The sequence below is a fragment of the Citrus sinensis genome, chromosome 3 (genome assembly GCF_022201045.2).
Source record: "Citrus sinensis cultivar Valencia sweet orange chromosome 3, DVS_A1.0, whole genome shotgun sequence".
Lineage (NCBI taxonomy): Eukaryota > Viridiplantae > Streptophyta > Magnoliopsida > Sapindales > Rutaceae > Citrus > Citrus sinensis.
Genome location: NC_068558.1, coordinates 8017235 through 8033030, shown reverse-complemented (window position 1 = coordinate 8033030; position 15796 = coordinate 8017235). Strand labels below are relative to the sequence as shown.

The 15796-nt window shown below is 35.0% G+C and overlaps 1 protein-coding gene across 1 annotated transcript in view; it reads left to right on the top strand.

Annotated features, from left to right (window-relative positions):
* Positions 1-15796, top strand: part of LOC102616786 (DExH-box ATP-dependent RNA helicase DExH14) — a 41096-nt gene that overhangs the window by 19697 nt on the left and 5603 nt on the right. The window contains exons 13-38 of the mRNA XM_052438636.1: positions 2155-2220; positions 2336-2488; positions 2575-2658; positions 2757-2831; positions 2922-3053; positions 3207-3272; positions 4977-5042; positions 5148-5270; positions 6191-6340; positions 8327-8539; positions 8777-8932; positions 9035-9259; positions 9349-9450; positions 9554-9634; positions 9864-9944; positions 10395-10598; positions 10703-10819; positions 10917-11039; positions 11667-11756; positions 11834-11959; positions 12080-12142; positions 13300-13388; positions 14108-14198; positions 15049-15198; positions 15325-15516; positions 15602-15667. Coding sequence (XP_052294596.1) covers positions 2155-2220; positions 2336-2488; positions 2575-2658; positions 2757-2831; positions 2922-3053; positions 3207-3272; positions 4977-5042; positions 5148-5270; positions 6191-6340; positions 8327-8539; positions 8777-8932; positions 9035-9259; positions 9349-9450; positions 9554-9634; positions 9864-9944; positions 10395-10598; positions 10703-10819; positions 10917-11039; positions 11667-11756; positions 11834-11959; positions 12080-12142; positions 13300-13388; positions 14108-14198; positions 15049-15198; positions 15325-15516; positions 15602-15667 — 3084 coding nt within the window. The remainder of the gene's footprint in view (positions 1-2154; positions 2221-2335; positions 2489-2574; positions 2659-2756; positions 2832-2921; positions 3054-3206; positions 3273-4976; positions 5043-5147; positions 5271-6190; positions 6341-8326; positions 8540-8776; positions 8933-9034; positions 9260-9348; positions 9451-9553; positions 9635-9863; positions 9945-10394; positions 10599-10702; positions 10820-10916; positions 11040-11666; positions 11757-11833; positions 11960-12079; positions 12143-13299; positions 13389-14107; positions 14199-15048; positions 15199-15324; positions 15517-15601; positions 15668-15796) is intronic.

The following is a 15796-nucleotide window of genomic DNA, read 5'->3' as shown; positions in this document are numbered from 1 at the left end:
TCTTTAAAAGGGTAAAAGGTGGGTAGCCTAGACAGTTATGCCAAAGATAAATCTGGTCAAAATTGTCTGGATGAGAGATTAGACATTGAGGCTCTTCTTCACCACTTCTCCTATTAGCATCCAAGTAGTAAAGTCCATCTCTTAGGTTACCAGCCCTAATCATCTTCCCTGATCGAACCTGAAAGCAACAACCAGATGGAATAAATTTAACTGAAAAAATTTAGGTCTTTTATGAGTTTTCCAATCGACAACAAATTATAATCCAAGTTTGATTGAAGTTTATGGTAGTTGAGATTTTGACAGTTCCCTGACCAGCAACCGAGGAAGAAGCCCCATCAGCTACACTTTAATTTTTAGTCTACCTGAACATGGTAAGTAATCAGAAAAGATATTAGACATGCTTGTCATATGATCAGAAGCACTTGAATCAATGATCCAGCACAAGAATCAGGTTATGGGAGCATTGAGGAGGCTTTTATACCTGCGAAAGCCGTGGAACAAGAACTTGTAATGGTGGGTTTAGGTTTGGTATTAAAGCAGCCAAGTTGGTTCAACAATTATCAGAGCTTGTCCATTGCTTCCATCAACAGTTGAGGCCTGATTTGGTCGGTCTGTCCAGTTAGGCTGAAATTATCTTTAGTTGCCAAGTTGCTTCACATTTTGTGGCTTCTCATGTAGCTCCCAACATGTAGCCCGTATGTGTCTCTGTTTATTGCAGTAGTCACACCAAAGCTTGTCCATTGAGTTAAGTAACCCAGACATTACCATGTAATGCTCAGTATCCCATGTCTCAAATTTGGGATCCTTCTCATGCGGTGGCATTTCACTCACATATTTAAACTTTTTCAGGGAGATTTTCGCAGACTGAAACTATTATATGAAGTTCATTCCATCAAGTTTGGAGGTGGTAATCTAGAGGGTGGGATTCTCAGAATGGATAAGGTTGAAAGAGGTGTTAGATTGGTCATTTCTGACATGATTTCAGAAAGAATTAGTTGGCAATGAAGGCCAAGAATAAAATGGCAATTGAGGTCGGAGAAGAAAATCGCTACGAAAGCTGTGAATAACACTAGGCAGAAAATCTAAAGCTCTGATACCATGAGAGAAAAGACCTTCTATTTCTTAGCTTATTTTATTTACAATAATTACATGCGTATGTATATAGATTAACTTAACTACTGACACCCAACTATTAATTAATCTAACCACTGTCTACTGACACCCAACCACTAATAACAGTTAATTAACAACTGTTGACTAATTGAAGCTAGATAACAACTATTATTTTTGTAACTCTGTACCTTTTTTTTTTTTCTTTTTTTGATAGGAAGCAAAGAAATGAGTCCACAAGGAAAGAACTCCCCAAAAGATCACTAAGAGTCTAATAGATCTATATAGTTGAGAGCTAATCAGATAACAATAGAAGTATAGGATCTAAAAGACAATGGAAGCTTTGCAACAAAAACATAACAAAAAACACAGAATTAAGCCAACACCCCTTCCCAGTTTAGACGAATGAAGAAGAAAGAAGAATCTTGAAATTACTTTGTAACCGAGGCCCAAAGAGAAGCTAATAACCGCACTCTTTCCCACAAATAGATGATATCTTCCTCTGAATCTTCAAAAATCCTTCTACTTCTTTCAATCCAAAACACCCAAAAGGTGGCTGTAACTGAACATTTCCGCAGCACTCTAGCTTTTTCATCTTTTCCAAAAGCACGAATAAACTCTGAAAGCATAGACATAGTAGAAGCTTGCATCACCCAAGAGATTTTAGCTGCCTGAAACAATCCTTTCCCCAGCTGGGCAGCATTGTGACAATGCAAAAACAAATGATCTGCACTTTCGCCATATTAGGATTCCGCCTTTGAATAATGTCACCAGTATCAAGTTTACCAAGAGCTAATGACCAAGCAAAAATTTGAACTTGGGACTTTAGCTTTCCAAATCATATGGGCAGGCTGAAAGTTCAAAAGAACTTGATCATCAATCAAGTTATTGAAAAAGGATTTGCAAGAAAAGATCCTTGAAGGACTTAACTGCCAAATTCTTCTATCCTGTACTCTTGATTGGTTTAATCTATATCTGATGGTGTCACTAATGCTTTGCATTTTTATGATGTTTCTTCTCACGGCTTCCATTTCATTTGGACAGGTGGAGTCAACACAGAGGATGATACGTATTGTGGGCCTGTCAGCCACTTTACCAAATTATTTGGAGGTTTCTGGCCATTTAGTTGAAATCAATTTTTTTTTTTTTGGTTCATTTGCTCTGATCGCTTTGATGTCACATTCACTTCCGTAGTTTTAATTATGTATCTTTTTACGATGTCTAGGTTGCGCAGTTTTTGAGAGTGAATCCAGAGATGGGCCTCTTCTTCTTTGATTCTAGTTATCGTCCCATTCCACTTGCACAACAGTATATTGGAATTAGTGAGCCGAATTTTGCAGCTCGAAATGAATTATTGAGTGAAATATGCTATAAGAAGGTTCTCCTTTAGAACTTAGCTTTCCTATATGCAATTGGAGGTTTTGATGGTAATTTATTGAGTTGATGATACTCTTTTGCTGCTAGGTTGTTGATTCATTAAGGCAAGGTCATCAAGCTATGGTATTTGTTCATTCACGGAAGGATACTGTAAAAACAGCTCAGAAACTGGTAATCTTTGTCAATTTGTTAATAGAGCTTTTATTGTGTGAACTGACATCAATGCACATACATGCTATTCATACATCCCTATATGTCATTTTTAACAGGTTGATCTTGCTCGAAGATATGAAGATCTCGAGGTCTTTAACAATGATACACATCCCCAGCTTTCCTTAATCAAGGTAAGAAACATAAATGCTTCACTGTTTTTGGGGTTCCATCATATTCACAGTTAACTTTTTGTCATGGATTTCCCATTCTATGCGTTTCAGAAGGACGTTATGAAGTCCAGAAATAAAGATCTTATTGAACTTTTTGGACTTGCTGTTGGTGTTCATCACGCTGGGATGTTACGTTCTGATAGAGGTCTGACTGAGCGTCTTTTTTCGGAAGGACTCTTGAAGGTATAGCTTCTTCAACTTATATATATGACTTTTATATATATAACTTATATATATATATATATATAGAGAGAGAGAGAGAGAGAGAGAGAGAGAGAGAGTTATTTTGGATTTTGGCCAAAATAATTTGTAAGACGATGTTACTTGCTGTTTCAGGTGCTTGTCTGCACTGCCACATTGGCATGGGGTGTTAATCTGCCTGCTCATACTGTTGTCATTAAGGTCTGTGCATGTGTACTTTCTTGAGAAATTATATGCTTTATTGGAAAGAGAAAGTTGAAACCAGGTGCAAGGAACCTGGGATATATTATCCACGTGTATGAAGGACATCCGTTGATCTTATATGTTCATATTTTTGGCAGCTAAACCAAATGCGCCAGTTTGGCTTTGAAAGTTGGCCCAGCTGTTTTTTTTTTTTAAATAAATTTAATATTAGTTGAAAAGAATGTTATAAATCATATTATTTGATAAATTTTGATAATTATGTTTACAAACATCATCAACTTCTATCTTAAAGCTAGTGATTTACCAAACAGCGGACAATTGTAGGTTTTTTCCCACAGTAGCTCAATACTGAACAGACTCTTTAAGTATACAGCACTGCAATAGTAAACAGACTCTTCATTATATTGATATATCTTGATATTTTTATCCATCAAAGAGGAAGAGGGAAAGAACTTACTGTGGGTAAAATTTTACCTCGATTTTTCTGCTTTATGCTACTATACCTTTTTACTCTGTTTTCAAAATTAAGAAAGAGTTGAGTGTTGGTTTCTTAACTTCATTCTTCTAAAAATAAAACCAGTGCAAATGTAGAATCTCCTTGCGGTCAGCTTGTTTTGATGGCTTGACCCTTAATTTGCTCAACTAAGTGTTTGAAACCTGCACGTGAGAAACTTTTCTTACCAAAGTCAGAATTCTGAGTTTTTTATTAAGCAGATGTCTAGGGTATTAAGATTAAATGTAGATGACATTATATTGTTCTGGTAAAGATGATGATAGAATCTCGAAGTTATGTCTCTTGCAAGTCAATACTTTTCGTGGTTGGTATAAGACAATTCTAATCTTGATTTCATTGAATTTGGGATGGTCTGGAAAGTAACTGTTCCTCCTAAAGTCCAAATTTTTGCATGGACAGTAGCTCTTGGAATAATTAAGACTAGAGAGAAGATTGGAGGAGAAATCCTAAGATATGTCTTTCACCTTCCTGGGGTGTTATGTGCAGAAAGAATGAAGAAACCAGCAACCATCTTTTTCTTCATTGTGATGTTGCCTCCTCTATATGGGCTCGTTTATGTGCTGCAGCTAATATTTTTTGGCAGCTTCAGCCTCTTGTGAGGCTTTGTTGATGGGTAATATTTTTGCTTTCGGAGGAGGAATGAAAGATACAACTTTATGGAAATGTGTTGTCCTAGCTCTCTTTTGGGTGATTTGGCAAGAAAGAAATAGTCGTTTTTTTTAGGGTAAAGAGAGGAAGATATCAATGGGTTATATGAGACAAGATTTGATTATTTTCTTCAATCTGGTTGTCGACTTCCAAGGATTTTCCAGATTCCCCATTCTTTTAATTCAGTTTGATTGTGATGCAGTTTTTGGGTTAATTTTGTTGGTTTGGATTCTTATTCCCATATCTCCGGTTTCAAAGGTTCTTTTTTTTGTGTATAGATTTTGGGGTTTTACACTGTAAGGAAGATTTTAGGTTGTGGACCTCCGGTTCACTTTTGTAATATTAATTCTCTTATATTATTCTATAAAAAGTATCTCTGTTTCCTCTCAAAAAAGAAAAAAAAAATTATATTGTTCTGAAAATTTTCTTGCTTGCGCTTGGTTTCTAGAAAGATGGTACATTTGACTGAATTTCAGTGGTAAGTTTCCAATAGCTTTCTTTGTATCATTAGTTTTTATCTGTTTTGTATCATCCTCCAGGGGACCCAATTATACGATCCAAAGGCTGGTGGGTGGCGAGACCTGGGAATGCTTGATGTTATGCAGGTTGGCCTAAATTCCCTTTCAAAAATACATACAAAAATAAGTTGATATTAGATTTTGACTTGCAGTGTATCTGTCTTCTATGGTCTTTTTGTACTGCTTTTTCAGATCTTTGGAAGGGCTGGGAGACCTCAGTTTGACAGAAGTGGTGAAGGCATCATAATCACCTCTCATGATAAATTGGCTTACTATCTCCGGTTGCTGACAAGTCAACTGCCAATAGAAAGTCAGGTAAGTACTTGGATGTTGATTGATTTCAGCATCTACAAAATTATGCTAAATGCATTGTTATCATTTTAGGCACACAAATATTTGTATATTTTAATATGGTTGATTGTTGCGAGTGCTGGTGAGATAACTTCAGGAAAAAGTAATTTTGATGTGTCGTATTAAGAACTTTCCCTTTGAATTCAAGAGACTGTTCTTGCATGTGACAAGCTCACTTACTGACAAAAAGAATGAAAAACTCGTGATGCTTTAGGTGCAGAAGTTTTGAATTGTACACTGTGATTTACTTACCTTTTGGGTTGTTGTCACCCCTTATCATCTTTTCAAAGAGTGCTCCTGGATGGCTTGCCTGTGTAGTGGAATTACTTACTTTGTCCTATCTATTATGCTTCCAAAATGATCATCTTGCTACTGCATATTTGTTCGCTGTTACAAATGGAAGTTCTCTGTTCTGGCGTTTGGTCAAATTTACTTACTAAGGAGTGTTTTCCAATGATTATGTTTAAGATCTTTAGTGCTCAAAAAAGTCTGGATAAGACATAACAAGATGCTGAAAATCAGGGACTGGCTTCGCTTTATATTTTTAGGTCATCAAATAAATATTTAAATCAAATTAAGAGGGCGAAAAAGTGGTTATCCCTTGGTTACAGAACTGACAAAAAGGGACAGAACCCTGCAAATTTATTCAGTATGAACAGAACATGATGGTGCTTTATTGTAAACTAATTTGTCATTTTGAATAGGATTAAAATGAAAAGGATTATATGTTTTTGTGAATATTATTGCATGAGATTTCTGCTGGACTTCTATTTGTTCCTTTTAACTTTTTACTTTTTACTTTTTTGCCTCTCTGGATAAATCCGAAGGATATTATGTTGAGTACTCTTCTCTGTTTGCTTACAATGTTTTCTTCATGCTTGCAGTTTATTAGTTCCTTGAAAGATAATCTAAATGCTGAGGTGGCATTGGGTACTGTGACCAATGTCAAGGAAGCTTGTGCATGGCTTGGTTATACCTATCTTTCTATCCGGATGAAATTAAATCCTTTGGCATATGGTATAGGATGGGACGAGGTATGGTCTATACATTTCTGTTTTCTGTAAATACGCGTCTGTTGATGTAACTGAAGTGGATTAACTGAGCTAGATAAGATAGATTTTTATCAGCTTTTCTTTTTTTCTTTTTTTTTGGGAGGGGGGGCCGATTAATTGGTTCACCTATGTGAAATTAGAATTTTGGTTCTGTTAATCTTAAATTATCCACTAAGGAGTCCAAAAGATAGCTTATCTCATCATTTATAAATGCTAAGGGGCAAGCCATCATGCGAGGCTCCTGTCTGGAAGAGGAAATTTATGCACTATTAGGTCTTCTAGATGTTTGGCCATGTGATTGAGGCATATAATTTCCTCTCAACACCAAAAGTTACAGAACTTGACAGAAGTGGAAGAAAATGTTCATGAGCAGGTCTAAAATGTGGGATGTCAGCAATAGGTTAGCTGGTAGAAATCGTTTCAACTGATGAAATAATGTTTCGTAACTTGTATGTGGTAGATTTACCAATTAACTGTCAAATGAAACAATTTTGTCACCATTTTTTTTTTTCATTTTTCTCTCTTTTCCAAGTGATGCATGAATGGAGACCATTCATATGGAGCCCCCTCCCCACCATTCGAGAGTTTCTACCAATTTACCTACTAACATCCACACTTATGTGGGGTTTAAGAGACAGAATTTGTGCATATTTGTATCTCATCAATTCTGCTGTTTGGTCTTACAAACTCTAGGAAAGATGAAAGATCTGAGGATCATACCAGTGACTGTTATATCAGGGGTGGGTGATAAGAAATTGCTCCTAAATATTAAAAAGAGGAGGCCATCAGTCTGGATGTGAGTTTTAAGAGTTGCAGTGCTCTTGATACACGTTACTTGCTAATTGAAAATTCTATTTTTCAAAACCTAGTTTGCATCCAATAATGATATATCTACAAGCATTGTACGGATTAAAATTGTACAAACTGGTGGGGACATTATATCATTGCCACTTGTCCTATACTGTATGTATCATTACTCTTCTGCATCTGACTGTTTGACCCCTAGTTTCAGTGTTAATAGATGAACTGATAACCATGCTTGAGCAAACTCTGGATTGTGAGCCATGGTGTAATGACTGTGAAAACTACATCTTATGGGGGTAGCCAAAACCACAGTATCTTTTTCCTTGGCAGCCAACCTTTGTCAGGGTAGAATTCAGACTAGTGGAATTTTTTAGATGTTTTGCATAGGAGGACTTCTTATTAGATTCAAAAGTTAGTACGGCAACTATATGCAGTTGCTGTTTTTACTTATGCTTTACGTACTTGAAAAGATATGTTGAATTTCAGAGTTTTTGAGGTAAATAGCTGCTGCTTGTGCATTATTGAGTCCTCGAATTAGATGTTGTAGAACTTATAAAAGAAGAACTGCTTTTATGACCTGGGTAATTGGTATGTCAGACCTCACTGATTATTGCAACGATCCTGCATCTCGTCTTCTGATTCCTGTTGTTCTCGTATGAAACACTCCTTTGGTGAGTCTGAGAACCATTAACATTAAGTGATATGATAGACTTCTTTTATTGAGTCCTTATGAGCCTTAACATCCAACTAAAATGCTGATTTTTATCTACTTAACATGAAACTGAACACATCAAACTATCAGCTCCTCTCTAATCTATCTTGTGCATTTGCCACTGTAACATTGCTCCATCAGGCAGGAGTTGAAAAAATAAAATAAGGAATCGAGGTCACTGTTCTACCTCTTTAGTTGTGCTTTCAAATACCTGTAACCAGTATTAGATAAGGTGCTTACGTGTTAACAATGTCCTGTCTAATAAGGTGAAGTGGTGAGCATAAAATTATCTCATTTAGACACTTTTCTTGATCTAAGTCATATGCCTGATCCACCAAGATGCTGATCATCCTCTCGATACTGGCCTAACCTGGCTCTCAAAATTCTTCTCATGTTTCTATTGGTTGACAACATGTTTTTTATACAACATCCTATACTTTTGTATTTGACAGGTAATTGCAGATCCGTCTTTAAGTTTAAAGCAAAGAGCTCTTGTAACCGATGCTGCGCGTGCACTTGACAAAGCTAAAATGATGCGGTTTGATGAGAAAAGTGGCAACTTTTACTGTACAGAGCTTGGTCGCATTGCCAGCCATTTTTATATTCAATATTCTAGTGTTGAAACATACAATGAAATGTTGAGACGCCACATGAATGACAGTGAGGTTATTAATTATGCTATCACACTTTTATAATGTTTTCATCTTTTATTTATTTATTTTTTGTTATATTTGTAGATTTTTCTAAAATTTTTGAATATATAATTGAAATGCTGGCAGGATATTGAAAATCCAACAATTGCTTGTTATTATTGTTTCTTGGTGATGAGTGATTATCATTTTTTTTTTAAGTATCCATTATCTGCTTATTGTCATATTAGTGCATTGTTGCTGCCACTACAGGTAATTGAAATGGTTTCCCACTCTTCTGAGTTTGAAAATATTGTTGTTCGAGATGAGGAGCAGAATGAGTTGGAGACATTAGTACAGACATTATGCCCAGTAGAAGTTAAAGGTGGTCCTTCAAACAAACATGGGAAAATCTCAATTCTTATTCAGGCATGTATTCTTGTTAACATCAGTGTCGATGGTTTTTACTGATTTCAAAGTAGAACAAACTATGACACTTGACAGCTTATGCCTTTATTCTCTAATTTTCAGTTGTACATATCACGTGGGTGGATAGATACATTCTCATTAGTCTCTGATGCTGCTTATATTAGTGCAAGTTTGGCTCGTATTATGCGGGCTTTATTTGAGACTTGTTTGCGTAGAGGGTGGTGTGAGATGTCTTTGTTCATGTTGGAATATTGCAAGGCTGTGGATCGCCAAATCTGGCCTCATCAACATCCACTCAGACAATTTGATAAGGAGCTCCCGGCAGAAGTTTGTCAAACAATTTACTATCTTCAATAATTGCTTGAAATTCTATTTATCATTTAACATATTTTTATGATTTCTCTTAATTCGTTTAGATATTGAGGAAACTTGAAGAACGGGGGGCTGACCTAGATCGCCTGCAAGAGATGGAGGAAAAAGACATTGGGGCGCTGATTCGTTATACTCCTGGGGGAAGGGTATGGCTTTTCTAATAGAAGGGTGCTTTAAAATTTCCAATGCACTATTTTTATTATAATTCTTTTTGGGTTTAATTAACCTTTTTTATTTGGGTGATACAAGTTGGTGAAACAATATTTAGGATATTTCCCTTCAATCCAGTTGTCTGCTACTGTGAGTCCAATCACCAGAACTGTTTTAAAGGTAGCCACAGTGTATACATATTACTTTTTATCTTTAATTTTTTTTTTTTGGGACTTTTATTGTTAGTATTGAAGATTCCTAATCAAGGTGAGGCATTTTGTCGAAATAACTTTACAAAATTTTCAGTTTGATTCTTTATCTTTAACTTTTTAGGTTTGAATTCCTTGAAGATTCTTAGTCGAATATGATTTTTTTTTTAAATATAAATATATAACTTTGCAATTTGCAGATTGGTTTGGCAATAACTCCAGAGTTCACATGGAAAGATCATTTTCATGGTGCTGCGCAGCGTTGGTGGATTATTGTTCAGGTTTTTACTTCAATATCCAATGCTATTTGAATTAAAAAGTAGTCATGGAGTTCTGATTTGATGCGAAATTAAAAGTGACATTGAAGGTCACTTTTAATTCTGGGTGCTGTAAAATAATATTCTTGCTGTCTGTAAGTCTCGATTTTCAAGTTATGCCTAAATGGACATGTTATTAAGTTAATTAAAGTATCTTGAAATTTCCAACTTTTATGCTATCTTAAAATTTCAATTTGTTTCTATTATTTCCCAACTTTATGCCACTGGAAATTTTATAGATCAAACACTTGTTCAAGTAATTACCATATGATGGAAAAAAAAAATTAATTGAAAATTGTTCTGTAGTTTTTAGTATGGTGTGACGATAATTCTTTGTTTTATGGTTTTATTATGTGATACTTGTTATTAGATGCAATTGTACTACATGTGAACTGGAGGAACTATTGTTAACAGGATTCTGAGAGTGACCACATTTATCACTCAGAGCTTTTTACATTGACAAAGCGAATGGCTAGAGGGGAAACACAGAAGCTTTCCTTCACTGTGCCAATTTTCGAACCACATCCTCCGCAATATTACATCCGTGCTGTGTCTGATTCTTGGTTGCATGCCGAGGCATTCTACTGTATATCTTTTCATAATCTGGCTTTACCTCAGGTACTTATGTTTTTGTCATTCTTTTACCTGCTCGTCTCTTGGCTTTTGTATGACAACCTCTCTTCCCAAAAATTTGTCTCATTTGAAGGTTATGCTTCATTCAGGCTCGTACTTCACACACAGAGCTCTTAGATCTAAAACCTCTTCCTGTGACAGCACTTGGAAACAATATTTATGAAGCCTTGTACAATTTTTCACATTTTAATCCGATACAAACACAGGTATGATTTAATAAATTATGTCTCAAGTTCTATTGATATTTGTTGATGTTTTTTAGTTGTAGTTGGATCTAAAACTATGAGTTTCTTTAACATGCAGATCTTTCATATCCTGTATCACACAGACAATAATGTTCTCCTAGGAGCACCCACTGGAAGTGGGAAAACAATATCTGCTGAGCTTGCTATGCTCCATCTCTTCAATACTCAATCTGACATGAAGGTATGAGAATTAATATTATTTGTATGTTAAGAGGTTGTGTCTCAGAGAAATGAGAATTTAGGAAGGGAAAAGAAACCAGAAAGGTTTGTTTACAGTAGCTGTCACTCCTTGCTGCCTACTGATAAGGGAACTGTAGGGAGGCTGATAGCATCACAAAGTTACAATTGAAAGATTTATTGCTCCTTTCCATATCAAAGAAAATGTCTTTGGTCAAATTTTAAGCATAGTTTTATACTTTTATTCCATATCAAAGAAACTGAGGCCAAGCTTTGGTCGGATTCTATAGTTTAGTTTATTACTAAGGAAATAAAAAGTTATCTCATCCAACAATATGCTGTACAACAGTAAACTTCATGGCATCTATTTGATTGTTGATTCACATGTTAACTAAATTTTAAAGTTCTAGTCAGGTGCTCTTCTGAGGTGTCAATTAGATCTGATCTAACTTACCATGATATTGCTTAACCAATGTTTAGTTTGTTTCCGAGCATAATGACAAAAGTTTTGAATTTTGAAGTAGAATCCTTGTTCTGTTAAGCAAACATTTCGTGCCATATTTTCTCTGTTCTGTCCTGTGACAAGTGTCACATGTTTGACATCTGGAATTTAATATTTGTCTGGAAACAGGTTGTTTATATAGCACCATTGAAGGCAATTGTTCGGGAGAGAATGAATGATTGGAAAGATCGTCTTGTGTCTCAGCTTGGGAAAGAGATGGTATAACGTTTATTTATTGGTCCTGCATACATATGCATGTATTTATTGTATTTATATTAATGTTGATCTTGCATCAGGTTGAAATGACTGGAGATTATACTCCTGATTTGATGGCCCTATTGTCAGCAGATATCATTATATCTACTCCTGAGAAGTGGGATGGTATAAGTCGTAATTGGCACAGTCGAAATTATGTCAAAAAGGTTGCACTTTCCACATTTGTCTATAAATGTTTTAGGAAATTGTCAATTTTCTAAACTCAACTGTATGCCTATTGGTTGTGCTGACTGCTTAATAATTATTTATAAATAATTAATGAATAGGTTGGACTTATGATTTTGGATGAGATTCACTTACTGGGTGCTGAACGAGGACCCATCCTCGAGGTATTTACTTATCTGTTGCTGTAGCATATCTGTGAATTATTTGTTTATTAAATCTCATTCTTAGAACCTTACAATTCCTTTGCTGGAACCTTTGTCAATTTGCAAGTAATATAGAGAAGATTATTAAATTGTCAAATTTTAATATTTTGGCCATTGTTAGAATGTTATGGCATAACATATTACAGAAGGGAATTATATGAGTCTTGTTAATAATCCTTTTCTTTTGGTTATTGCAAAATCTTGCCTATTGATCTGTAAGACGTTGGGGAATCTGTAAGTGTTCATGTCGCTGTAGCAATTTTGGTTTTTGGATAATAATCTCTATGCTTACCTTTTATTATAATTTTAGGTTGACCATTTCATGAAAAAAAAAAAAAAGAAGAATCAATGTAAAAATTAGAAAAGCATAAACACACCTCTTTCTTGAGATCCCACTTTTCCTAACTTTACCAATAGTTAGATGTGCCTGCTTTAAAACTCATGAGATATATAGGGATTGAGAAAAGTTAATAGAAAAGTTTCTCCTTAGGGTTATCACTCTAAGACAAGAACGTTGTTGGCAACATAGTCTAAAGGGGTATGCTCCAAAATATTGTTGTCTTATCAAAATTTTACCATCAACCTTTAGATATTCTCTTTGTTATAGATTTTACAGTCGTCTTATGCAATTTCTAGTCATGTATTTGAAACATACAGCTTGATTCTTGTTAAGCCAAAATTTTTTTATATTTTAGAACAACAAAATTTTTGTTTTGGGCTTTCTTCTATTCAATTTCTCTGATCATTGGTACTAGTTATCTTTATTTTTATTATTTTTTTCCCCTCCATTCAAACCAATAACTGAGGGTATGTTGTCTCAATAGTTATGTATCTGTTTACAGAAGTATGTTCAACCAAATAACTGCATATTGTCGAAATCTTGGAAATCATCATGGGTATTTTTTCCAATAAAGGTTCATCTTGAAATAGATTTTATATTATAACACTATAACTGATTTAAAAGGTAAAGTTTTTTTGTGGAGTTTTGGATGTTAGTGAAAGTAAATGTATCAAATCTTTCTATTGCTTGAAAGCCAATTTCTATTTGTGTTTCATCAGCTTGCAAAAGTGCCCTTTGATTCCGTTGAAATTTTAACTCTGGAAGTTTATGTTTCCAGGTTATTGTATCAAGGATGAGATACATATCATCACAAACAGAGCGTGCAGTACGGTTCATTGGTCTTTCGACAGCTCTGGCAAATGCGGGGTTTGTAATATGTATATGTATAAATATTATTGCTATCTTTGAATTTCTAGATCTTCTTGCTTCTTATGTTGGGTCTTAACTTTAATGACCTAACGTTTCTAATATTAGTCATAATATTACAATTTACAAGCTCGTTCGTTCTGGCAGGGCATACATTAGCTGTCTGATGTGAACAGCATTTTGTTTTTCCAGCATCATGGTCTATCATGATTGCATTTCACTCTATACAAGTAAACTGCTGAAGCAAGTGTTCTGTGGCTGTATATTATCAAAAAGTTGTTGAATATAAAAATTTATTTAATTACTATGAAGAATTATAAATTTTGTCATACCTACTTTGCATGAAAAACTCTTAATGGCTTGAATTGCACAAGTGCAGTAATATCAATATTTATTATATTCGACATAGCATTATGTAAAATTAAAGAAGATCACTTCTATTGTTCTTTTTCGGTCCCCCCCTTCCCTAATATTAATGATTGGTGCTATCAAGTCCTATTTTGATCCAGTTTACTAGTTTCCAGAATGATGACTTGGCCAGAGAAATGTTTGGTTTAGCATTGGGTGAGGTAGTGTGAAACAAGTGTTCGTTTTTAAAAATGTGAATCTATAGATAATGTCATGTGGATCTGTTGATGGAAAATCTTTTATTATGTAGGAGTTACATTTTTTCAACTTCTATTTAATGATTTATCTCCCCACCCCTTTCTTTTTCCCAGTGATTTGGCTGATTGGCTGGGTGTTGGAGAAATTGGACTCTTCAATTTCAAACCAAGCGTGAGGCCTGTACCTCTTGAAGTTCATATTCAGGCAAGTGGATCCGTGGATATATGCATTTTATTTATGATTTCACTTGTAATCCTTGTTATCTTAATCTCTTGCATGGTAACCTTTCTTAATTTCAAAGAACATGTCTCCTCAAAATTTCTCACAGGGATAATATGACTTAAAGGTTATTAAATCTTTTCTAACATGTCGTTCGAAATAAATGTAAAGAGAACTTATTAATTTGACCTGTTGACTAATTAGCATTATGTGGTTTGACAAATGAATCAGTCTAAATTTACCTTATTATTTATCTTTATATTCATGGCTTGGAAGAGGATAGGCAGAGCAGAGATTAGATTCTTCCATCAATTTTCTGATGAAAAATAGTTTTTAAGGTCTCTTTAACCAATAAAATGTTTCTTTACTTTGAATTAAAGTATTTGATTATGATCTTCAGGCATTTCCTGAATGAAATAACAATAATTTACTAAGGTGAGGAAGGGAGAGAACCAGAGAGTAGTTTTAATCTTAGGGCCTTGGATAGGCATAAGGAATGAGTGTGGAGCATATTAATGCTATAGCGTCTTTCTAGGGAGGAAACAAGGGCTGCTATGTTTTCCGAATTTTTTCATTATACACCAAACAAGTGCATCATTTTGGTAATATATGATTGTTACAAGGGTGCTTGAGAAGTGGATAATTTCAAATTGTGGCAAATGAGAATCTTTTGGTCTGGGTTGATGCATATTGAGTTTTCCAGTGACAAGGCTTGTCCTAATAATCCTTAGATGCTCTTGTATAATCAGTTGTTGATGATTGCATTTTGTGGTTGATGCCTAATGAAATGCTGTTTTGCTTTTAACAATTAAAATCTTTTAATTTTTATGAGCAGGGATATCCTGGAAAGTTCTACTGCCCAAGAATGAATAGCATGAATAAACCAGCATATGCTGCAATATGCACCCATTCACCGACCAAACCAGTTCTTATATTTGTTTCATCTCGTCGCCAAACAAGGCTTACCGCATTGGACCTTATCCAAGTTAGATCTTGCACTTCACAATTATGATTTTTCTGTGACTGTATCCAAGTTAGATCTTGCACTTCACAATTACGAATTTTCTGTGACCATATCTGTTTAACTGTTGTGTTTTTTCTGTAATTGAAGTTTGCAGCTTCAGATGAAACTCCAAGGCAGTTTCTGGGTATGCCAGAAGAAGATCTACAAATGGTTCTTTCTCAGGTCACTGATCAGAACCTGCGGCAAACCTTACAGTTTGGTATTGGGTTACACCATGCTGGACTGAATGACAAAGACAGATCTCTTGTTGAAGAACTTTTTGCAAACAACAAGATTCAGGCATCTCTTAATTACTTCAGTTGTGTTTCTTTTCTGGCCTAGAAATATAACAATAATAAATTAATTCAACTGCCCATTTTCACAGGTGTTGGTTTGTACTAGCACATTGGCATGGGGAGTAAATCTTCCTGCTCATTTGGTTATTATTAAGGTGAGATAAAGCCGTGCATGGTATGTTCACACATTTACTTCCCATAGCTACGAATTCACTTGCAGGAAATTATGAGGTCAAGTATTCTTTGGAAGTTCGCCTTTTGGTTGGTTTTCAAATACTTCTGTT